Below are 25,809 nucleotides of genomic sequence, written 5' to 3' on the forward strand. Positions count from 1 at the left end.
AACGATTTGATGGAATACTATTTTATATGCAATGAAATATGTTATTTTAATGGCGATCGATAAACAGTATGATACATTTTTAAAAAATTGAAAAAGCATTGAGTTATATTTAAAAACAACAACATATCAACGCATTTTATATTACCTACTAGCATTCCCAACACATTAAATCCGCATTGCTTTACATACACAACGAGCGCAATCATAACATCCATACCCGACAAGCGTTCTCTTGCGTTCACATGCGTCGAAGCAGCTCCATCGCATCTCCGCACTCATCGCAACTCATCTACTATGTACGGTTTATGCGTTCTGCATATAGTTTCCACAGAGTGTGCTTCGACGCTTATCCGATCTCTTTTCTCTTTGCATCGCACCTTACCCACTATGTGCTCAACGTAATGGAGTATTCTCTTCTGTGGGTACTTCATCGCTTTGTTTAGTCTTTAGTCATACCTTGAAGAGAACTCTTCAACCAAAACCAACTCTTCTCTATGTATCTTGCGACTAAAGTATCACAGGGCCGTACCGTCGCCATCATTCCACGACATAACATCGAAAAGTAAAAACCGCTTGCAACATCGATTATTCATACTTTTACTTCTCATTTCCCTTGGCCACGCCGCCGCCGCCACCGCCGAGTGAGTGTTTTTCACTCACACACTACTAAATCCCAGTTGGTTTCGTTCGCGTAAAATTTATGCACATCACGCTCCGATGCGCCAAGAGTTCCACGGCAGACAACGGTTGGCCACCGACGTCGCCACCGCAGCCGCCTGTCCGGTGCATTTAGTACTCAAGGTTCGCAAATTGTGTGGCAACTGAGCTTAACTTGCAGCAGTCTGCGAATTACAAAATAGGCTGAATTTGGTGGGCTTGGCGGCTGATCGCATGCACCACCACCACTACTGACTGTTGAGTTGAGAGTGACCGCGATCGCAGACCAAACTTGGTCTGGAATGGATGGATTCATACTGCATGGTCAGTTTTTTTTTTTGAACCAGTTCGATTCAGACATTAAAGACGTGCCCAATTTCAACCCATTGTCAGTTACGATCAGTTATTAATCGACCTTGATGGTTTGAACGGACTCGCTATGTATAGAAATCGGCTTAATTAAACAAATGCTTCTCAGCTGAACCGTTTGTCGCATATAAATGGATACTCTAATTTAGTGTAAAGGACTCATGGAGGTGAACCGATACACACCACTCAGTCTTCTAATCCACTGTACGAAATCTGAATGATTTTTCACAACTCTTCAAAGTTAGATAGCACTGCCTGATTGTACAGAATGGATTAAGGACGAGTAAGCCATTTTAACATATCAACACAGAGAAACAGACGAAACATGTAGAACAAATTTCATCAAAAAACATCGTCATGAAAACGTAATTGCACAATGCTAAATGTACTGTGTTTGACCTGGCCGCCACTAGATGGCGGTAGTGAGCAAACGTCAAACAGGAGCAAAAACGATGCCAGCGCTGCGAGTGGTCGATTGACCTACTACTGAATATTTGAATCAACCGTTAAAAAGGTGATCGATGGGAAGCAATGAGAGTGTGACGTCTGTTTGACTGTGATATCAACTTCAAAAACGTTATCCTAACCTTACGACTATGTATTGTCGGGCCGCCACCAAACCGGACTTCGCACAATCAAGTCGCGACGCGACCCAACTCGCGACGTTTTTCAATCATGTCAAAGGTAGTGCGCATCCTTCCCGTTGTTGTCAGCAACACAGCGCACTAGATGCGAAACAGTTGCGACACTTGTGGACCAAGAAAATGGCAATTTTTGATAGAATGTCGGTCTTGATTCCAACCGGATAGACAATAGATAAACTAACTGCTACTGCTTTTCATATATTAAGCTATGAAACTACTTAACACCCGGCTCAAATGACTCTCATATCCTAGCCAAAGTCGTTTACTTGCGTGGGTGGATAGGCCGTTACTAATGGGAGGTTCGTGTCTTCAATAGCTATGACGGCAATTAAAATTACCGCTTTGTTTGGTTATGCTTTAACTACATACCACCGCTCGCCGGGTGCTTCCTCGATGCATTTCTTCATTAGCTCTACGTACACAGACTACTAAGACGACGAACGACGACGACATCGGTTAAGGCGCGTACTGTGTAGTACATACTACAGTAGCGAGGTTGTAAACACGAGTGATAGCTTATGGGGAGCGTTCCGTGAAAATGTTTATTAATCGCATAAACAACCTTCGCGCGCGTTGCGTATCGATTTGTCGGGGGCTTTGTACTGATAACTGATGGGCAAGATTGCGGAAAAAGGTTTGCGAATTGTTTATGTTTTTATTGGCTTGATAAGCGTTTGGATCAGCTATGGACTATGGTTAGTTTGATATTAGTGCGTTTCAGGAAGTATGGTGGTAACGGTCGTGAATATGATTAGGATAAGAATGCTACATACTGAACTGTTCTATATACATTCCCGATCAAAAGTTTGGGGTCACCCCCTCAAAACCAGAAGAATTTAAATTGAATGAAAGATGACAAAGATATCAACAAATCACTTTTCCATGTTTTACGATAGTGACCCCAAACTTTTAGTCGATGGCATCAAGAGTTAATTTAATCATTTACTTTTTCTTAGATTTTTTAGCTAAGTTCGGTAAAAAGCGATACACTGGAAATACACTGTCGTAAATTTATATTATTTTTTTTAGAAAATTTGGCAACTTTGACTCAAGTTTAAATACATGGAATTTTTGAAAAAAAATCATTTAAATCATGTTTCAAATCAAAGTTTCTTTGACCTATTATCTTTTAACCCTTTGGAGCCGGAGGGGTCATATATGACCCCGGCGATGCAACCGAGCATAACAAACGTGTTCGACACCAGCGAGGTTGCGTCGACAGCAGCGGAAAAAATCGGCTCCAAAAGGTTAAATGGGATCTAGGGTTTTGAAATTGGATGCAAATTGGCGAAGATATGGGCCTAAAAAAATGACATTGTTTTGAGGGGGTGACTCCAAGTTTTTGATCGGGAGTGTATTTTACATAATATAGGCTTACATGGTCATTTTCAGTTTTTCCAGCTTTTCTTTATGAATTTTCAAAACGGTGGAAAATTTTGTGGAAAACTGTTTCCACTTCATATTTTTTTTTTTGAATTCATGAGAAAATTTACTCTCGTTTTCATCAGAAAACTTTGAATAGGCTTTTATGGCACATTTGGACATTTTTAAACAAAATTGACCATAACTCGAAAACGAAAAAAAAGTACATTCCAAAAATTTATATATAAAAAATAAAAAAAACCTTCTCAAAATTATTTTTTCGAAAATTTTCCACGAGTTCGGGCATAGTTTTTCCGGCTTTTATTGACGAATTTTCTCAACTGTGGAAAATTTTGTGAAAAACTTTTTCCAGTTCATATTTTTTTTCTGAGAAAATTTACATTCATTTTCTAAAAAGAACTTTGTTTATACGATGCTTCGTTCTTGAGTTATGATTTTTCAAAGTAAGTAGTGTCAGGGAAAACAAAAAATTTCCACCTGAGTTTTCCGGGCAAATAGGCGACCCAGAATTTTTCTCATTTTTTTTGTTCATATATCTATGAGCCCTGCCTGTGGAAAAAGTGTCATGAAAAACTGAGACCCTTCGGCCCAATTTGTACGATAATAAAAAAAATCCCCTGTACAATACGTTTAAAAAAAAAGCTCGCCTGATCTACACAAATCAACGTGGTGCTTGTAGCGATGACCAATTTCTGGAAGATTAAGGATTTTTATCTACTCGTGCATTATTTTGCTCTGATTTTGTTTGTTAATGTTGACAAAACATTCATAAGAAGTTATAGCTGAACTATTTTGGAAACTACAAACTCTTTTGAGACTAACCTACAATTTCCTGGTTCCTGTATGCGTCCTTTATAAATTATCTTCCAATACTATTCGCAGGAGGAATTCCTCCATTAATTCATGAAATAATTCAAAAAACATCATCAGGTGATCCTGGAGAAGTTCTGTACTCGTCCCTGTAAAATAGATTGAAAGATTTCTGCAATTTCCTAAGGAACTCCTGAATGAATTTTTTAAGAGAACCTGAGAGGAATTTATAAAGAAATCATTTGAGGAATACCTGGAGCAAACCCTTGAAGAAGTCCCGGAGCAATCCGTGGAAAACTTCCTGGATAAATCCCTGAATAAACACCTAGATGAATCCCTGGAGCAATTCCTACAGGAAAGCATAGTGGAAGCCCTGTCGAATCCCTGGAAGAATTTCTGAAAATATACCTGGGGGAAATCCTGAATAAATTATGGGAGGAATATCTAAAGAAATCTCTAAAGAGATTTCATGAGGAAATCCTAGATCTTGGAGGAATCTCTGGAGGAATTCCTAGAGGAATCCCTGAAGCAATTCCGGGGGAAATCTCTAGAGAGAATCCTGGAGGAATGTCTGGAGAAACTTCTGAACAAATTCCTGGGGGAATTCTTGGACGAGACCCAGCAGGAATTCCTGGAAAAATTCCTGGAGAAATTTCTTGGATGAATTCTTGGAGCAATCCCTGGAGCAATTCCTGGAGAAATCTCCAAAGAAAGTCTGAGAGGAATTGCTGGAGAAATTTCTGAAAAAATCCCTTGAGAAATTCCTGGGGTAATTCCTGGAGGAATTCTTGGGGATCCTGGAGAAATTTCTGGATGAAATCCTGGAGGAATGTCTGGAGGAATTCTAGAGGAATTCTTGAAAGAATTACTGGATGAATTTCTAAAGGAATCTCCAGAGGAATCCTGTGAGATTTATATTTCTGTTATTTTTCTATTTCTGAAAAATCCCTTGAGAAAATCCTGGAGGAATTTCTAGCGGAATTTCTGGAGAAATTCCTGGATAAATCCTCGAAGGTATTTCTGAAGAAATTCCTGGGGGAATCCTTGAAGAAATTTATGATGAAATTCCTTGATTAAATCCTAGTGGCATTTCTGAAGAAATCTCTGAAGAAATTCCAGGAGAAATCTCTGCAAGAATCCAAGGAGGAAGCTCTGGAAGAATGATTGGAAAATTTCCTGGAAGAATGCCTAGGAGAATTACTGGTGGAATTCTCGGAGGATTCTCTGAAGCGATTCCTGGAGAAATCTTTGGAGAAATTCATGTAGGAGTCTCAGGAAAAATCCTTGGAGTAATCCTTTGAAGAATTCCTGGTTAAATTTCTGTAGGAATTCCTGGTAGAAATCTTGGGAAAATCCCGGAAGCAATTACTGGAGGAATCTCTGGAGGAATGCCTGGAGGATTTCTTGGAGGAATCCCTGAAAAAAAAATCTTGTAGGAATCCTTGGAGGATACCCTAGAGGAATGCCTGTAGGAATTTTTGATGGAATCTCCAGAGGAACTCCTGGAGAAATCTCAAGAGGAATTTCTAGAAGAACTTCTGAAGAAATTTGTGTGTCTCTTAAGGAATGCGTAGAGGAATACCAGAAATAATTCTTTAAGAAATCTCAGATGGAATTTTTGGAAAAATTCTGGAATTCTGAAGAAACTCCAGAAGAAATCTCGGAAGCAATTTCAAGAGGAATTGCTAAGGGCATCCCTAAACAGTTCCCGGTGGAAGTACTTAATTAATTCCTGGAGGAGTTCTTTAAAGAACACAATGCGAGAATCTTTGGATGAGTTTTTAAAATAAGTTGTTCCAGAAAGGATCACAGAAGGAATTCCCTAGTTAAGCCCTGCAGAAATTCTTGGAGGAATTCCTGGTGGATATCCTAGAAGAGGAATGCCTGTAGGGAATAACGGAGAAATCTCTAGAAATACCTCTGGAGGAATCTCTAGAAGAATTCCTGGAGAAATTTCTGAAGGAATCTCTAGGGGCATTTCTGACGGAACCTCTGGATGAATTTCTAGGGGAATCCCTGGAATAATTCCTGGAAGAATCTTTAAAGAAATTCTTGGAGGAATCCCTGAAGAAATTTCTGGAGGAATCCAGAGGAAGAATTCCTGAAGAAATTACAAATGGAATCCTTGGAGAAATCCTGAAGGAATTCTAAGAAGAGTTCCTGGAGGAGCACCTTGACGCAGCAGTTCTTGAAGGAATCCCTGTAGGAACTCACAAAGAAACCCCAGGAGGAATCCCGGAAGCAATTCCTAGAGGCATTCCTAAGAGAAATTCCTCAGTAAATCCCAGGAAAGCTTTCTTTACAAATTCCTGGAAGAATTTCTGTAGGAAAAAAATGAAATCCCTGTCTGCTATATTTTTTGGACAAATTATTGTTGGAATCTTTGGATGGACTCCCAAAATAATGTTTTGTACAATGGTTTAAGGAACTCCTGGATTAGTTTTAAGCAAATCTCTGGTACAATTTCCTGTTAGAGTTTCTGGAAGATATTCCTGCTGAAATGATTCGAATTATTCCAGATTGAATCATTGAGCAATTTGTTGTGGAGTTCTCGAAGAAATATATGGAGAAATCTCCGAAGGAATACTTGCAGAAATACCTGAAAAAATTATGTTCACATTCCTTTGGGAATCCGTGGAGAAATTCCTGGAGGAATGCTCGAAAAAAGCACTGGAACAATCACTGGAGGAACCTCTAAAGACATCCCAGGACATTTTCCCGGAGGATTGTCTTGTGAAAGCCATAGAGGAATTCTTGAAAAATTCTCTGGATCAATGCAGTCTGGAATCACAGAAGGAAGCTATGGAAACATTCCTGGAGGAATTCATCGATGCATCCTTCCAGAAGCATCTGTAAAAAAATCTGAAGGAGTCGTGGGAGGAGTTCTTGAAGCATTTCTTGGAACAAAGCCTGAAACACTCACTATCGGAACCCTGCAAGATGCCCATGGAAGAATTCATGAAAGAGAAACTCCTGGAGAAGTTCCTTGATGAATTTTTGAATGAATCCCTAGAGAAGTTCCTGAATAAATACCTGAAGGAATTTCTGGAGGTGTCCTTGAAAGAATTCGAAAAGAAATCCCAGGTATTTTGCTCTTGGCATGACGTTTGTTTGAATTGAATACTAGTGAAAATTTGTCAAAGTGTCACAGCATATGGTTCTACAAAGTCCTTCTTTCTCCCTACCGGAACCGGTTCCCCCATAACTGGAAAAAAATGTCATGCTTTTTTTATTCCATGAATAAACATCACAAAATTTAGCCATTCAACCAAACTTGTTATTTCTATGATAAGAATGAAATGATTTTCTTGGGGAAAACTTGGAGAAATTTCCTGTGGTTCTCGAGTAAAAAAGGTTTGATAATTGTGGATAAAAACCTAATTATTAGAATAGATTATTATTTTGAGATATTTATTCTGGAACTCTGAATTATTGATAATCTTTGAGTTGGCTCTAATTAATCAAAAACTAGCGGCCAGTAGGTGCCTGTAACACGTGATTTTTTTTTTTGTGAAAATAAAGTTTTATTCACAAAATTTCATATTGTCATAGAAAAAAATATAACTTTTTTTTATTTAAGGTCCTCTCATCAAAACAAATATTTTTATGTATTAAATTTCAATCTGCTTATTCGAAATCTAACCTCAGAATTTCTGTACCACGTTCAGTTCTTGAAAAAACAAGTTTTATTCGAAACTTTCCTTATATTCATGTAAATAACTTTTTTACTGTTTTTTTTTTAATTTGCATATGCTCATTGAACTGCATAATTGTATTTGGGGGCTGTATGTTTGTTACGTAACGGAAATCACAGGCTTTTTCAACGCCCCCACCCTGTAAGTTTTTTGTATGAGAACCCACTTTTTATTTGTATGGCGCGAAAAATTTCTCAAACTCCCCTCCCCCCATAAACCCCTACGTCAGCTTTTTACTAGATCGTATTAATGTATCCACTTATTCCTTATTCAAACCTTAGAATTGCTGTTTTATCAACAAAATTTCATATTCTTATGAAAATAAACCATTTTTTTTCATAAATTTCATGTAAAAATGTGTTTCACCTGTTTTTACAAAATCTGTACGTTTTACAGAATTTCTGAGCAATAAATCTGAATAAACTTATCAAATACTATTTTATAAGATTTTTTGTTTCTATGAGCAGTAGATTTTAAAAAATAAAGACAATATTTTATTTTCAATGACCATTTGTGATGTTGCAAATATAAATCTATTTTTCTCAAAATCTGTACGTGTTGCAGAAATTAGAAGGTATGATAAGAATTCAGCGAATTGTCGTTATGTATTTGCACAGTTTGGTTTTTTTCCACGCCGGGGATATGTATCGCGCTTATTCTTGAACTCAGTCCAAAAAGAGTACATGTTACACAAATTATTAGATTAGTTTCCGAATCGGTGGATTAAAATGTATTGAATATAAATATTGTTTAAGATAAGCAGATAAAAAGATTAAAATTGTGCAGACAATAGTTTATTTTCTAAGAAATTTTGTAAAGAAAACCCTATTTTTCACAAAAGTTGTACGTGTTACACATATTCTTAAGTCAGATTCTAAATCAGTTATTTAAAATTATAAAAACACTATTTCATTTTCTATGAAAATATGAAACTTTGTGAAAAATCCCTTTTTCTCAAAAATTTTACGTGTTACAGGAATTCTTAGGTCAGATTACGAATCAGTGGATCAAAATCTATTAAATATAAAATATTGGTTAAGATAAGCAGATAAAAACTTCAAATTTAAAAAGACAATACTTTTATTTTCTCTGAAAATATGACATTTTGTGAATAAACAAACCCCCATTTTTCTCAAAAACTGTACGTGTTACTGAAATTCTAAGGTGAAATTTCAATGTCAGATTACGAACAGTGGATTAAAATCCATCACATATTAATATCGTTCATGATTATGAAAATTATAAAGACAAAATTTCAATTTTTTTTTTGAGAATATGAAAATTTGTGAATTGAATCCTGAAGAGATTTGTGCCCTCGAAATCGTGAGTAGGTGCCAAAGCCGCCCATTGTGGCGGCCATTTTGGGATTCTAACAAGTCTGTCCTTAAAGCAACACCCTTTTCCGAATAAGCTTTATCCTAAGCATGGATGACGTCGTTCACAAATCCAAAACGCTGAAGCACAATTTGTCAGTTCGTTAATCTGGGTCAAGCATGTCCCTTCATGTAAAGACGGTTTACGCCTTATGATGGACAGCCGCAGACGGAGAAATGACATTCGATAACTTTTTTCAGACACGGTCCATAAAAATTCCGCATCAACTTTCCCTTTCAATAGGCCTCGTGGATATTGAACGTATATATAGCTATAACCTATCGTTAATGATGCGCCACGTGTCGATAAAAGTTCTTCCGCCGCCGCTATTTCTCAGACTAGAGTTTGAGCCCTACAAGTGGCAAACCGGTATCACCGGCAAGCGGCTTAGAATAGATGAATAGAGGGAAGTGACTAGTGAGGCTCGTCAATGAAACTGGTGTCTGGTAGTCATCGTCATCGGTTAAGTTTAGAAGTGAGAACTAGTCGAGGTGAAAGAACTTTGCGGTCACGTGAAAGCTGACGCCATCCAGCCAGAAGAGCCCAAAGCGGCGGCGTCGTAAAGAATCGAAAGTTTGTTTATCGGGGACGGGGGCGAAAACGGATAAAAAAGACACATAAATCACCCACGTCGTAATAGTACGACGCGTGGTCCATTGGAAAAGGGAACTGGGACGCTGCGCTGGCAGGGTGGAGATGAACTTCAACGAACTTTTCTGTTTACTCGTTCTTCCGTTTTGGAATTCGTGCTTCAGAGCTTTGCGGTGTCATGTTGCTATTGAACAGACGTTGAACCTATAGCCGCAAGCAGGTGGTGCAGCGTTTTGTTTACAATATGATCGAGTTGAGTAGTTTGGTGTGTACTGAAATGTTTTAGGTATTTAACGGTACCTACGAAGAGTTGTTGGGCACGTTTTGTTTGATGTTCGACATGTATAAAAGCATACATTCATGTATTCACTGGTACAATTCGATAAACATCATTGCTTCTGAACTTCTTGATTTGTTATTTATTATTCTGCTATACAGGGCCGATATTGCTGATGCGGTAAACGCACGGATATTTACTTTGACCATGCTGAAGGTGACGGGTTCAATTCTCAGTCATTCCAGAATCTTTTCGTAAAGGAAATTTCCTTGACTTCCTTGGACATAGAGTATCTTCGTGCCTGCCATGCGATATACACATGCACATAGGGACATAGGCTGAACAAGAGTACTCATACCTAGCTTAAGTTTGCGCTGAAAAAGAGACATTATTTTTATCAAGGACGAAACATATCGAAGCACATGAAGTCGCAAAAGTTTAGTTGAAAACCTGTTCACACTTTGGTGGGTGAAAGTCCTGCTTGCCGGATTCAACCGCCCTGTTGGCTCGTAATTATCGAAAGGTTAAAGCATTCGTCAAGTTGATTTGGCTTGACCCAGTCCGATTACGCAACGCTGGTTGTTGTCAAAAGAGCCAATCGAATGTCGTATACCTCGTTTGCCTACAACGATGACGACGCGACGGTTATACAATGTCCAATTTCCTGTTGTGGGATCACCAGAAACGACCGTCAGACCGACCGCTTTGTTATCAATAGCACGTGAGTAGTGACGTAACATTTGATTAGACGGAGAGCCATAGGTATTCAAATAAACAATCTATTTATTGATGATCGTCGAACAGCTTGCAGTCTATCGTAGCTCGACCACAGTTCTCAATGCGGTTTTGAAATGCATTTGAATCTTCCAAGCATTTGGTTTCAAAATACCGGATTCTGCTCTACTTCTCCCGTTCCTAGCACTACACATCCTACATAGACAGATTAGTATTCAATTATATAGGGTGTTTTAGAGACCCCTTGAGAAACCAAACAAAGCGATAGTAAACACGAGAAATATCGAAAGCCCTGTAGGCTTCCTGAATTCTGTTTTGGACTACCACACTTTATTTTGTACTTGAATCACTGTTCTATATCCGAATGAAACAGGACACCGAATTTCAGGTAGGTCAAATCGTTCCGTTATGACTTTGCAGTCATGGGTAATCCTTGCGGTGATTGTGTGTACACAATCATCATTATCAGTATGTAACTGCCGACTAGCTCAAGAGGGGAGCCTTCCTGAGACTCCCTGAAACAACACCTCAGGGTCGGCACGCTTCTCGACCAGTTATTCGCGGGCAGGGAATCTTCGCACTGTCGTACATAAAAACTCACGTCATATTACATTATTACACACATTTATTCCCGGAATTTTCCGGCCTCTTCTTCTTCTACCACTCTCCTCTTTCCCACATTCTTATAGTCTAATCTAACCTGTTCTTTCACTTCTTCGGGCCCCGTCTTCTACCTTCCACCACCACACAGCGTACACCTCCAGGTCGTCTTCATCGATGACGGCGTGCACAGCTAGTGTCTGCCGGTTCTTCTGCGGCCTTACGGGGTGGCGAAGCAAGTCGATGGCAGCATTCGCAGGCCCTTCTGGGTGTCCGGCGGTCGAGTATGTTGACGGACTCGGTCAGCGGCGGAACTCTCCGGATCATCCCAACGTAGGGGGGGGGGGGGGGGATTTGAACTTCTACGGAACCGCAGTTCTGTCCTAAAACAGCGGGGTTCTGTTGTCCTTCTTCGCTTTGCCACTTTGAAACGTGTGGAACTTCCGCACTACTTCAACCTTTCTGGTTGGCGATTCTTTTGTCAGTCCATCATGAACATAATGGAGTGCAGTTGAGTCCCAGACCTTTATTGTTTGGGTAGTGACCCGAGATCACAAGCCATAGTTTTCGTGTCCGTTAAGGACAAGGTATTTGGAGTACATTGCTCAAAACTTCTAGAGCACCGTTTTTTAGAATCGTTGAACGGATTTTGATTAAAATGCATCACGCTGTTGACAACCACTGAACAATTTGCGTGATGCATTTTCATCCAAATCCGTTCAACGGTTATAAAAAACGGTGCTCTAGAAATTTTGAGCTGTGTACTCCAAATACCTTGTCCTTAAGCAATCTCTCAAAGAATCCTTCCATCTTGCTTTCCCTTATCGCCACCCCTTTCGGGCTACCAACAGGATCCTTCTTTCCCTCTGGTGGTGGGTTGTGGAATTTGCAGGTATGGTGGCGCAGTAAGGTAGACTATCCTACTTTTGCCTGACAACTCATTAACGAAGAAAACTGCACAACACATATATGTACGAAAACTACCTGCACTATTTTATATTAAACACGATATACAACTTACACAAAATCTCAAAAACACTCCACACTGAACTGTGAACACTTACAAGTATCTTCAATCCATTTCAATGGGGAACATTTGGTACACAATTCTACCGCTAGTGGTGCCAGAGATAATTTACAACGCCCCTGAAACGCTCCTGAGACCTCCCTAGAACTGTGATATTTGACCAGGATATATAGAAGTAAACTTATTTGTAAATAAGTAAACTTATTTAAACTGAGTCAAACTTGTAGAGACGACGGAGTCTCGGTACAGAATGGTTTATTCGGTTCTCTTTGGGTTGTGTCTCTGTGTGTATGTGTGGTTACAATGTGGCTAGTGTAGAGTAAAGGTATGTTATATAAACAGGTGTTGTGTAATACACGTTAAACAAATAGAACGCACCTTTGTCACAAGAACTCCATCTGAAACGTCCTGAGACCGCTTGGAATTCTCCTTGAATCCTCCGTTTTTCTTCTAAACCATAGGGAGAAAATCTACAGACACCTGAACAGAAAGGACCAGGTAGTATAGGACTAAGGCAGTCTTCTACAACAAAAGTAAAAGCCAGGACTACTCTCTTTTTGACTTACTAAACTCATTCCCATGGTCACCAAACCCTTCTTCTCTCCGGAACCTGGTGGCATTGCTTCAGAGAAGAACTAGCGCAAATCGCACCCTCAAGGTTAGCTGCGTAGCCTTCACGTGCAACATGGTTTCACCTGCTGAAGGCAAGGGCCCTTCAGGCCCTATCAGCTGCACCAGAAGGTTGCTGACCCGACCCTTGCCGGGGACCCCTTTCCAACCCAAGTAACAATTATACTTTTGTGGCAATCCTGAAGTAATTTCTAAGATTGAAGAATAAAACTTAGCAATAAAGTTCTTTGTTCTGCAAATCCGAGATAAAATAGGTATAAACTATTTATAAGACTAATCTGGCCCACTCTTCAGGAGATCTTCAAGACTGCTTTGAAACTAGTTGTATTTATGTACTAACACTGATGATTGGTTATAAGAACTTCATAAAACATTAACAAGAATAGCTTGAAGCATGTTGATCTTTTAGCTGTCTTTCTCAAAAATGCTAATAGTGCATGACAAATGAAATCTTTTACCTCAGCATTATGCAGATGCGAACTAGTTTTGTTTCATGGATGAAATGTTAATTGAACTGCGAATTAGTTTTCATCAAATTGAAATGGCTAATGCATCAAAATTGCCTGACAGATCATTGATGACAGGGAATCAAAATTTTCCGTGCCATACCCACTTTGTCGTTGATATGCCACCCAGAACATACGAAAATAACGAAGTGCCTCAAAAATAATATCATTCATTAATATACGAAGACATAAATTTCCTATAAAAACAAAAGGCTACGCCACTTTTTCAATTCTTTCTAAACATGGCTGCCGTTCCAAGCGAACAAAACTCATGCAGCCGCCATCAATTGCTATTACCTTTAATCCAAACCACCTCAAAACAATGATGGAACCAAGTCGCCTTGCATGAAATCTACAGCATTTATTGAAGATTGTTTTTACTAGTGATGGTCTTAAGGCAGATTTGTTCGTCTTATATAAAACTTATTCGTTTTATTCAAGAGTAACAGCCTTTGACAATTGTTTGTTTACCTTTTTGGAGCTAGAAAGTTGTTTCTGTACATTTTGCTTCAGGAAGTGCCAATTCTATTATAGTTTCGTCTATTTAATAAGTGCATTTCTAAAACTTACTGAAGGTTGGACGACCTCAGCAAGCTACTCGCATTTTTGATTGGCTATAATATGAATATTTCGTCGATATGATTACTTTTGAGCACCAAAACGGCAAAATTAACAGTGAGCAAAAATGTTTGAGTGTTTACATTTGCATAAAAAAGCCAATTTATTGCATAATTTATTATTTGAATTAAGAAGATTTTATTATTCCACTTAGTTCTTGTTCCAGACTAGTAGCTCTAGCTCAAAAATTGAAAGCTTTAAGAAGCTTTTATAGGAGAATAACTCAGATGAATTGTACTTGAATAAACGAAGCATAAACTTTTAATAAAGTTTGTTGATGTTATGTGTTGAAACTAACTTCAAATACGTCTTAAAACTTATTATAAGATCAAATGCCTTAGGGAATCAAGTTGTTTTATGCGCGATTTTCAAAATTAACTTGAAGAAAACTTAAAAACCGCATACGAACGGAGATTATTTTCTCTTGATAAAAACAACTATAAATGTTTCATGAATTCTTCATGCTATGATAAAGCTTCCATAAAAATAAACAAATCTAAAAGGAGTTTAAACTGTTACTTGGGAACCGCGGGCTCGGATCCAACCCAGTAGACCGACGCCACGACAGCACCGCTACCGGGACTTCCTCTCCGCGGCCACTTAATCGCTGTAAGGGTCGATCTCTACCGCAGGGCACCGGTATGACCTACGAAGCCGACTCCGAACCCCTGGACCACCTCTTGTACTGCATCTGGACTAGCCATTCTCCGAGTTCACGCGCCACCTCCTCTGTAGCTCCCAGACAATATGGGTGATAGCAGTTGAAACGGCGTTCCAGCCAAACTCATCCCTACACATCCTCTGGACAAGATTATCCGGAGTTGTATCCTCCCCGCATGTGGCAGCATGCGATCAGGCATTGTGCAAAAACGCGGGCACACGAACAAAATGTGTTCCGCCGTTTCCTCTAAACCAACACAAACCGGACATTCGGGAGAACCTTCATGACCGAAACGATGTACATACATACAGTGTATCAAACAATTGTCCGTACAGCAAATTTTTTGTCAAAATATTTTTTCCATCAAATGTTTATAACTTTTTTATACGTCAATCAAAACTGTTGAAATTTTGACCAATCATGAATCATATATTACTGCTCTATTGGTAAAATTTTGAGCGAGATCGAATAAGTTTTCTGAAAGTTATAGAACTTTTAGTAAAACTTATAAGATTTTTGAACACATTTTTAAAACATTATATCTCAATATGTAGTAGATGAAACTTTTTCAATCTTTTTTGTGTTACAGCTTATACCTAAGGCTTTCATATGCAGCTTCATTTGAGGTTTTATATTCACTATAAAAAATATGAAAAATTTGCTTATGCAGTTGACGGTATTTAAAAAATCACCAAATTTGGAACCTATAATCTGCCAAACGTTTTCTATCAATAAAAGTGCATTAACTGAACGAAAAATGCATAGGACCTACTTTTCATATGTTGTTTAGTAGGTCCTGTATAAAAGTATTACATTAAGAGAGTTTAAAAATGTTGAAAACACTTGGCACTTTTATTGATCAAAATATGATAAATTTCCAAATAATACTCTGAATATATACAGATTTTTCATATTTTTTGTAGTGAATATAAAACCTCAAACGAAGCTGCATATAAAAGCCTTAGATATAAGCTGTAACACAAAAAATATTGAAAAAGTTCCATTGACTACATATTGAGATATAATGTTTTAAAAATGTGTTCAAAAATCCTAAAAGTTTTACTAAAAGTTCTATAACTTTCTGAAAATTTATTCGATCTCGCTCAAAATTTTACCAATGGAGCTGCAATATATGGTTTATGATTGGTCAAAATTTCAGCGTTTTTGATTGATGTATAAAAAAGTTATAAACATTTGAATGAAAAATTATTATGACCAAAAAATTGCTGTACGGACAATTGTTTGATACACTGTAGATACTGTTGGAAACAACCATGTCCGAAAGGACCTGTGTCAGGTGAAATGTTACTTCCCCATGGCGCCTGTTAACCCAACTATCTACCCTCGGGTTCACTTTACTTTGGCGAAATTGTCCCACGCGCACTGCCATTTGACTATGGTGGCCATCCTGAAGTCCTGTGTATGCCTCTTGTGCCACGCATTTCGAAGCCCTGTATGTCCTCGCTGATACCGATACCGATAGGCACCATACCAGTGATGACGCAGAGTACAACATGTGGCACGGTACGATACGCGCTCACAACCCTCAGGCACATCAGCCTATTAGTACTTTCCAGCTTACAACGGTAGCTTTCGGTACTTAGTGGCGTGCCATACGTCGGGTCGCCATACCTTAGTATGGACGGATGTAGTGACACTTCCAGAAGCTTGCGCTTACTGGCATACACCGCAGAGCTATTGGACAACATCCGGGACAGTGAAAACTCCACTTCTTCGACCGAGAGGACAGTAGTCAACTCCACTTCTTCGATCGATTCACCGTAGACTTCCAGCGTAATGTCGTCAGCGAAGCCGACGGTTTCCATCTCCACCGGGAACTCTAACCTCAATAGCTCGTCGTACAGGACATTTCATAATACCGGACCCAGGAAGGAACCTTGCGGGACTTCTGAGGTTGTGTCAAAGCACTTCTGACGCACCCCTGTGTCGTAAACTAGTACTTGATTCCGGAAGTAACTTCCGAGGATATTATACAGGTACCCATGTATCCCCAGACGCAGAAGCGCATCGGCAATAGCCGTCAACTGGCGCTATTGAACGCATTCCTTACATCCTGAGTCACTACTGCATAGTAGTTCCATCTTTTACGCTGGAGCGCTATCTCGGCGGTTTTTGTAACCGACAGGACAGCGTCTATGGTCGACCTCGCCTTCCGGAAGCTGAGCTGGCTGGTCGAGAGACCATTTACGCCCTCGGTGTTCTATTGAGGATGATCTTTTCGAGCGCCTTCTCCGTCGTGTTGATCAAGTATATTGGTCTAAATGTCGACGGGTCTCCGGGTGGTTTCCCGGCCTGGGGAATAGAAACCAGGCTCTGCCTCTTCCGAACTTCTGGAAAAATTTCCTCGTCCAGGTATTTCTGGATAGCAGACCTGAACATCAGCAATAGCTGACACATTCTACGGGCTCCGTATCATCAATACTCATTTTTTAAAGTTGAAATTTGGCATATTTCACATTTTTATAACATTCTACATTACTCTTGTCGCCCAAAAATGCATTCAACATGATATTAATGTAACAATAAATATTTATTGAACGACGATAAGATTAACAATAAAATCGTGGTTTTAGGGCATTTAGCCATACTATTCATCAAGGCTGTCGTTTTTAAACACCAACGCACTGATTTTTCAAAAGTCTTCCATGATTAACAGATAAATATATGTAGATTTTTAGCATACAAAAAGTTTTAATTGTAATACTTTACAACTGTGAGGTATGGCTGGTCAAAGTATAGGTTTTTTAAGCGTTGTAACGTCACGGAAAAGCAACCTTTATGAAATTTATTCGAATTCGTTACAAGTTTCAAATTTGAAATTTTGTATGGTCTTTGTACTCCAGAATATCTTTCCAATGAGACTAAAAATCGGTTCACTGGCGCCTGAGTTTCACCTGGTTGAAGTTTGCGTTGTAACGTCACGAAAAAAAGTTCGGTGGAAAAGAGCAAATTTCTCTGGCTTGGGTGGATCCTGCAGTGGACACAGGTAGTTCTATATTCAAAACTATTTCTTCCACGTTGTGTATGAGCCCTTTCCATTCATTCATTCAGTGTCATTCATAAATTGCGTACAATTAGGGGCCGTTCATAAACTAAGTAGACTCTTGAGGGACGGGGGAGGTGATGTTTGGCCAAAATCTACGCTCTATACAAATTCCAAAAAATGTGTAAATTGTTATTATACTGCGATCTTGTAAAAAAAAAATCGTAATCAAACCGATAATTTCTATGACATCAGAACCAAACAGACAAAACACTGACAAAATTACCATCTCATGTATCTCACAGTATTGATAACTTCGAGAGTTGGTGTTTTCAGCAAAGTTGTTAGGTTGGTCATGGCACAAACACAGACAAACAGACGTAACGTAACACACAAATTTTCATCGAACACGCTTTTAACGTTTATTTTGAATCTTCATAGTTGTGGCTTTCACAACCAGAGGCGCGCGCATCGTTTTTCTTTGCGTTTGACGTTTCACACTAGCGCCATCTATTGACGATATTGCACAACTCAGTGTACCGTGAAACATTTCCACCAGGTGATGGTAGTGTGAACTGAGCGATGGATTTTCACGAAAATTGTTCAAGGCGTTACGTCTGTTTGTCTGTGGCACAAATTTCCCAAATGAAGGAGAATGTGTTTGTGGAGCCGATCTTTTGATAGGTTGGTCAAAGACTTACAGTTGATGGATAGTTTGGTTTAAAGTTCCACCAAAAAGTGGCGCTAGAGAACTTACAAATTTTAAGTTTCATATATCTCAAGACCCCGATTTCTTGGAAAGATTATTTCTTCGGCAACATTGTTTGGTAAGTCAAGGACTTGCAGTAGATTTACCATTAGATGCGAGATTTCGCTACTAGAAGACGCTAGTTTGCATTTTGCGAAAGCTGGCAAATGATTATAATTTCTCAAAAAGTATTCTACAAGCTGGAACTTTTTTTACTTGGTCCCAAGATTTAAGAGTCAATAGAACGACAGTCAAAAAAGATGTATTCTACTTGAAGCGCTCCATCTTCGTGTAGAGTCAACAAATCAAGTCTAAATTTCTAGCAATTACAGGTAATAAGCTGAGAAAGTATCAGTCAAAATTTGAGAATTTTTGATAATTTTTTTACAGAATTACGGCCTGTTGAATGTTTTCAAGATAATTAATAAAATTGGAATGCTATTGAAAATTTGCAACTTGCGCCACGGTGCGGCAGAAATTAAAACCAAACGACTATTTTACTGAAAGTTCTTGATCTACTAGGATCCTGAGGTTAACGAAACTAAAAATGTGTATGCCCTCTAGCGCCTCCTAGTAGAAGGATTTGAAATCATACGGCCCATAAATTGAAAGTTTTTGACCAGCCAAACAACTTTGTCGAGGACACCCACTGTTTAAATAATAAGGATCTTGAAATATACAGGAATGGAAATTATGTCAGTGTTACGTTTATCTTTGATATCACAATAATCACCGACTCATATATATCAGGTCCTTGAATACTTAGAGAGTTGTTTAACTTTCCAAGAATTTTCAGTTTAAAAGTCGTTTGACTTAAGGTTTTATTTGCCTAATGGTAGTTGAAATCTTGAAAAATCATGCACATTATATTTATTCAGAAAATAAAAGTTGTAATTTTGACTGCTAGTCAGAACTTGTAGGAAACTTTTTGAGAAATTCTAATCATTTGCAAAATATTATAAACTTTTATTTAGCATCGCGAAATCTCACGTCCAATAGTAAGTCAGCTGTAAGTCTTTGACTTATCAAACAACATTGCCAAAGACACCAACTCTCTAAGTAATTTAGATTTTTTTTTATCACTGTTAGGTCTATTTGTCTCTGAGATCACAGAAGTTGATCTTAGGATCCTAAGTGGTATGCAGATCCTTTGGTATGCCTTTGGTTTAATAAATTCTTGCACACATCTTGAAGTGTTTTTACTTGAATTGATGACATTGCATAGATTATTTTAGAAATGTTTCTCGCGACGGCGTGATGGGTTCTATGCTGAAAAATCTAAATATCTGGCGGTGTGAAGTAATGGATCTCAGCGGACTAGTCTTTGGGATAAATTTAGAAGAATATGGGTGGTACTAAGCCGAAGATGGGTGCCGATGTCATTAACCTTCATGAAGGAATATTCATACTGCTGATAGCAATAACTTGGCCCTCCAAGCCATTTATCACAAAACGGATTTCCAATTGAATAAAGTTCCCCCTGAAATAGTGAAGATAATGCAATAATATATTCACAAATTTGGGCAAATTTGGCTGATTATTCTGATTCTAACATGATGTGCATTTTCGTGACGTTACAACGCGAGCAGAACCCTGTTTGAAACTGAACGTGCGTTGTAACGAAATGTAAAAGTCGATTATCCAAAAACAAATCCGAAATTTGTATGTTTTATTCCATTGAATTGAAGAACAAACCAATAAATTTCAATGGTAGAATAAAAATTGAGAATAACATAAAAATCCCAGCAGATTTTTTAAGATGTTGGTAGCGCGGAAGAGAGGGGTGGATTCTAGCGCGTTGTAACGTCACGCTACAAATACGCATTTAAAACATGTTTTTATAATGAAAATTAAATGTTCAATAGGTCAAATATATTATAAATTTTACAAGGAATCGGAATATGAAAAAATATTTTGAGGTTTACAACCGTTTTCATGAGTTATAGTGGAAAATCTAACAACGAATGCATCACAACGTTGTAACGTCACGGTAGAATGTGTCAGCTACTTTTAAGGCCAGGTTTGGAACTCCGTCCGGACGTGGGGCCTTACCTATGCTAAGGGAGTCCCCTGGAACCATCTGAACCCCGTGAAATGTCTCTGAGACCTCCTGATACCTCCTGAAATGCTCTTGAGATCCTCTGGAACCCGCCGCCTCTTGAGACCCCTGGAACACCCTGAGACTCCTGTAAACCCCATGAGACCTCCTGATTTCTTCCTGGAACTCCCTGAGTCTTTTCAAACGCTCTTGAGGCACCCTGAAGATGAAAATATGACGAAGGCATGTCTTGATTTTCAAGAGCACAAATCTGAAGAATCAAGTGACAGCTTGATCGATTGGTCACCACCAGCAGGTAATCAATCAATCAACAATTCAAGTTGTGGGTTCGTCATATCTTCACCTGAAACGTTCTTGAAACGCCCCTGAGACTCCCTGGAGCAACAGAATTTCATGATCAAAATAGGAACGCTAAAACACTTCCTGTAGATTGTTTTATACAGCGATTGTGTTTCTCGCTTTTTTTACTCATAAACAACAACATTGAATCGCAAAAGAAAACGCTCAAGCGGAAATTTATCAATGCCAATAATTTCGCTTTCTCGTCGAACATCCCGTCATAACCGCAGACAAAAAATGTGCCATTTCCCATAAGACTCCACTCCACTCGTCTCCAGCATTCCACCATCAGCGCAACAATATATGTCGCTAATGATCGTTAATGGATGGCGATCGCCCCATCTGATCGCGCCTCGCCCCATCTGGGAAGTGTATACCTACCTACATTCATATGTGTATGCATCCATCTTTCTTCCCTTCGAGCCTTCTAATGAAAGAGTTGGAAGAGTTTGCGAGCACCCTTCCTCTGTCCACCACGCCGTTCAACTGTCGCGATCACTGTCACTGGCCGATCTGGGTCTCGTTGACCCACTTTGAGCCGTGAACAGGTTTTTTTGTGCGAAAAGATGACATACTTATAGAGATATTCTACGCAGATAGAATTACCAATGAACTTCAAATTCGAAACAGATTTTAAAATGTTGATTGAAATTCAGATTGATGAGTCACGATATCACAATCCATGATCCAACTCCTACTCGTTTCGTTATGTAAGATGATCATGACGTGGTCAATTGCCCGGCTTTCGTTTTGCAGCAAAAGAGTGATCCAGAGTCATCAGAATGGAACGCCCATCGTCGTCGTGGAGTAATTTTCCACGGTAGCCGTTAGACGCGTGCTTCCCGCAAGGTAATTGCCCATAAGAATTCTGCTGTTTTGTTTTGTAAAATCTTGACAAACCCCAATGAAATTGTTGCCGCATTGCTGTGCTGCATTACATCCATGGGGATGGCCTCCAGCAGCGACAAACAACAAAGCACCTATCAACATGACAACACTGAACACCATAGTCGGTTGGCACTCTGTTTGTTGACAATGGGATTGTTCACAAACTCACACGGACAGGGCAGTAAATAACGACGTCTCTTCATGATGGTTGATTTCTGAGATGATTCATAGGTAAATAGACTGGCAACAATGTAGATTGGTTAACAGAAATGCTGGCATCACTGGCATGCCATTGTTATCGATTCATCAATGCCTGTAATTTCACTGGAAAGCAATTATATCAAAATGTCGAAAGTCTATTTGTCTGTGGCGCGGTCCGTTTATCAGTTGCATCCAAAGCTGTCTGGCATGACACAGTTTGAATGCATTATGCAAGCTGCAATGATGCGAAATATTGTCACAAGCGAAGAAATCGCACCGATCTAAAATTGGCGAGCGCGTGGCGGCGCAACACGCTTATTCCGTCAACGCGCCGTCCTAACAAGCTCGAAAGAGGTGTACAAAAACCGTCTACCAACCTGCGAACCACCGAGACCGGTTAAGGCACATTAAGGTCAACCCTAGCTGTTTAGTGGAAAACCACTTTTCCTGCTTCTCGTAAAGCGTCGCAATTATTCCACCGCACGTGCCGCTCTTCTCTGCGGTTGACATTCTGCGACAATGATCGATTAATAGGAGCAAGTCGACTTCCGCGATCTTGCCACTTTCTTCGGAACTCTCACTGCTACTGATGCACCAGATGCCGTAGATAGTGATCAATTGGATGAAGCTGGTTTGCTGCCAACTAGGGTATAATCAGAGCTGTGTGGCTCTGTTACGGATCTCTTGCGCTCTTCCTGATTTGTGGCGATGATCGTCATCTTTCTCCATTTTTAGCGATCAAGTTTGTTGGGTTTCACTTTCAAGCTTACCGAGCCTCTGGGCGCCTCGTTCACTCACACTAAGTACTTACACTCTCGTGATGATAGGTAACTGAAATAAGTTTCCTGTTTTCTTTGTTCCAGACTTTACCTGTAGACGGGGTTGGTGCCGCAGCAGCCGTCAGACGCCCATCAATCAAGTACCTACTAGCGCGCACTCGAGGTCGTCCTGTTCGCTACTCTTCTTCGCTACACATGCTTCCAACCGATTCGCGGACACCACCATGAGTCAGTACTACTTCCCGATCGTTCTGGTGTTTCTGTTGGAACTCTTTCGACTCTCTCAGTGTAAGTTGATGACCATTTTGTGTATGATCTACCAGAGTAATCATATCTTATCCCCTTGCAGCTCATCCGTTCGTATTCACGTCATCAAGCGGTCAACGGAAAGCACAAGTCGAATGGCAACAGCCGGACGATAACTGGAACATTCAAACAGTACCGCGAAGCGTACATCCGCTGCTCGAGAATCAACATAATGTTCATCGGTTACCTCCTACCAGCTACCACGTGATCGACTCCGAAAATCACGATGATAAAGTCCTGAAACGATTGATGGAAATCAAAGAGAACGCAACCGCACGGACGCTGTTCTCTTACAATAAAGAAGAGTCACATCTTCCACCACTCCTCACCAAAACGATCAAGTATTTTAATCTACAGCAGGTGGCCTTTGAACTGGAGACTAGTGTGATGTCTCAAGTGTCCTGTACAGCTTGCAAAGCTGGCGCTGGACTACTACAGCACTACATCCGAACCGGCAAGAGCAAAGAAGAGATCATCAAAACCATCTACCAGTACTGCGTGAACCTTAAGATCCAATCTCCTCGGGTATGCGAAGGTGTAAGTCAACTGTTTGGCGTTGAAGTCATCTACGTTCTGAAACGAGTAACCATTGGCCCGGAAGAAATCTGTAGCTTCATCATCGGCGATGCTTGCGAAGACATCTACAATCCATACCATGAATGGGAAGTAGACTTTCCCCCCGTTCCCAAACCGGAGATCCGTGAAGTCCCGCTACCGAAAGAAGGTGCTCCAGTGTTCAAAGTCCTGCATCTCTCGGATACCCATTTTGATCCGTATTACGCTGAAGGCTCCAACGCCGACTGCAACGAACCACTGTGCTGCCGGTTAACAAACGGTCGACCCACCACTCCAAACGGAGCCGCCGGAAAGTGGGGCGACTATCGAAAGTGCGACACTCCTCAGCGAACAGTTGATCATATGTTGAGTCACATTGCCGACACTCACTCGGACATAGATTTCATCATCTGGACCGGTGATCTGCCGCCACATGACGTTTGGAATCAAACTAAGGAGGAAAATCTGAAGGTGCTCAAAGAAACAGTCAAACAGATGTCGGAGAAATTCCCCGGAATTCCGATCTTCCCCGCTCTGGGTAACCACGAAAGCGCCCCTGTCAACAGTTTTCCCCCACCGTACGTCCAACAAGTCGACAGCTCGATCTCCTGGCTCTACGACGAACTGGATGTCCAGTGGCGACGGTGGCTACCGGCCAGCGTATCACACACGGTACGTCGCGGTGCCTTCTACTCTGTATTGGTCCGCCCAGGTTACCGAATCATCTCGATGAACATGAACTACTGCAACAACAAGAACTGGTGGCTGTTACTAAACTCGACGGATCCTGCCACCGAACTGTCGTGGTTCATCTACGAACTGCAGAGTGCGGAGTTTGCCAACGAAAAGGTTCACGTGATCGGGCACATTCCTCCGGGTCATTCGGATTGTTTGAAGGTTTGGAGCAGAAACTACTACAAGATTGTGTCCCGGTATGAAAACACGATCGTGGCGCAGTTCTTCGGCCATACGCACTTCGACGAGTTTGAGGTGTTCTACGATCCACACGACTTGAGTGAGTATATGGGCGGTGGTTGAATCGAGTTTGCTTATTGATTCGAATTTGCAGGTCGAGCCACAAGCATAGCGTACATTGGGCCTTCGGTGACACCCTACTATGACCTAAATCCAGGCTACCGGATCTACTACATCGATGGAGATCATGATCATACCACACGGGTAAGCGGTTCGTAGTACATTGTAAAATGTGAACCTTAATTTGTACGATTCCGATTCTTTACAGTTAGTGGTAGACCACGAATCGTGGATCATGAACCTCAAGGAAGCCAACCTGTACGACTATCCAATTTGGTACAAACTGTATTCTACGCGGGCAGCATACAACATGCGTAGTCTCCGACCTGTTGATTGGGACATTCTGATCAACAACATGACAGACAACAAGGAGCTGTTCGATCTGTATTACAAGTAAGCCAGATATCGACAAATCACCGCGAATTCATTCAAACCACCCTTCCGTATTTGCAGGCACTACTGGAAGAACTCACCCGTGCGGCCGGAGTGTGACTTCGAGTGCCGCAAGCGGATACTGTGCGACGCCAAGAGCGGCCGCAGCCACGATCGCAAGTACTTCTGCGAGGATGTCGAGGCCAAGATCGACGAAAACAACAAAGGCTGGAAGGACTGGCTGCTCAGCTCGATCTCGTCTTCGTACGTAGCATATAAAAAATACTTGTAACAAAGAATCGCTCTCGGCAACAAAAGTTTTATTTATTTTTTTATTTTTCACGCATACACTCATGTGCATACTAACGCAAATTTAACCAATAAATTTGTACGTGATCAACCGCATCCACACATACCATTTCAGCTTACAATTGGTGGCGGTTGGAAGTTTCGTTAAACGCTAGACATAATCGCGCCTAATCATACGTGTAAATATCTCCAGTCTCCATTTTGAATCTAATTCAGCAATATTTTGAGTTGTATTATTTGGCTTTGGTTTTGCACAAAAAAACGATCAAAATTTATGGTGATGGTTTGATATTTACAGCGGAAGTCACGACCGCGTTGATAGCAACAGCAAAAGGGATCGCAAAGGTGATAGTGAGAAGTTGGACGCCGACTCCGCTCACCACCAGCAACTGGTTGCACAGGCCTTGGAAGATAACCAATCCAAACCGAGCGTCCAATTGGCAAATGGGTGAATCAGGACTGTTATTAACTCTTTAATTGAATATGTTTAAGCTTCTTTGTAATGTATATATAGAACCTGCTAGCTGTCAATAAAGTATCTAACCACAATCTGTCAAAAGCAAGCTTTTCGTCTATATCTGCAAGGTTATGGCCGCCTAGGCAAGGGCGTGGTAAATATGGAAGTGGTCGAACCATT

At 40.3% G+C, this 25,809-nt stretch overlaps 1 protein-coding gene across 4 annotated transcripts in view; it reads left to right on the forward strand.

The window, feature by feature from the left end:
* LOC109399584 (sphingomyelin phosphodiesterase) overlaps positions 1-25,809 on the forward strand; it is a 41,482-nt gene that overhangs the window by 15,082 nt on the left and 591 nt on the right. The window contains exons 1-7 of one of the 4 annotated variants that reach the window (XM_062855887.1): positions 22,023-22,170; positions 22,680-22,883; positions 22,945-24,471; positions 24,526-24,635; positions 24,700-24,884; positions 24,945-25,127; positions 25,471-25,783. In XM_062855887.1, coding sequence (XP_062711871.1) covers positions 22,038-22,170; positions 22,680-22,883; positions 22,945-24,471; positions 24,526-24,635; positions 24,700-24,884; positions 24,945-25,127; positions 25,471-25,624 — 2,496 coding nt within the window. In that variant the 5' untranslated portion in view covers positions 22,023-22,037 and the 3' untranslated portion in view covers positions 25,625-25,783. The other 3 variants (XM_062855889.1, XM_062855890.1, XM_062855888.1) reach the window with 3 other exon arrangements.

The sequence above is a fragment of the Aedes albopictus genome, chromosome 3 (genome assembly GCF_035046485.1).
Source record: "Aedes albopictus strain Foshan chromosome 3, AalbF5, whole genome shotgun sequence".
In the NCBI taxonomy this organism is placed as follows: Eukaryota; Metazoa; Arthropoda; class Insecta; order Diptera; family Culicidae; genus Aedes; species Aedes albopictus.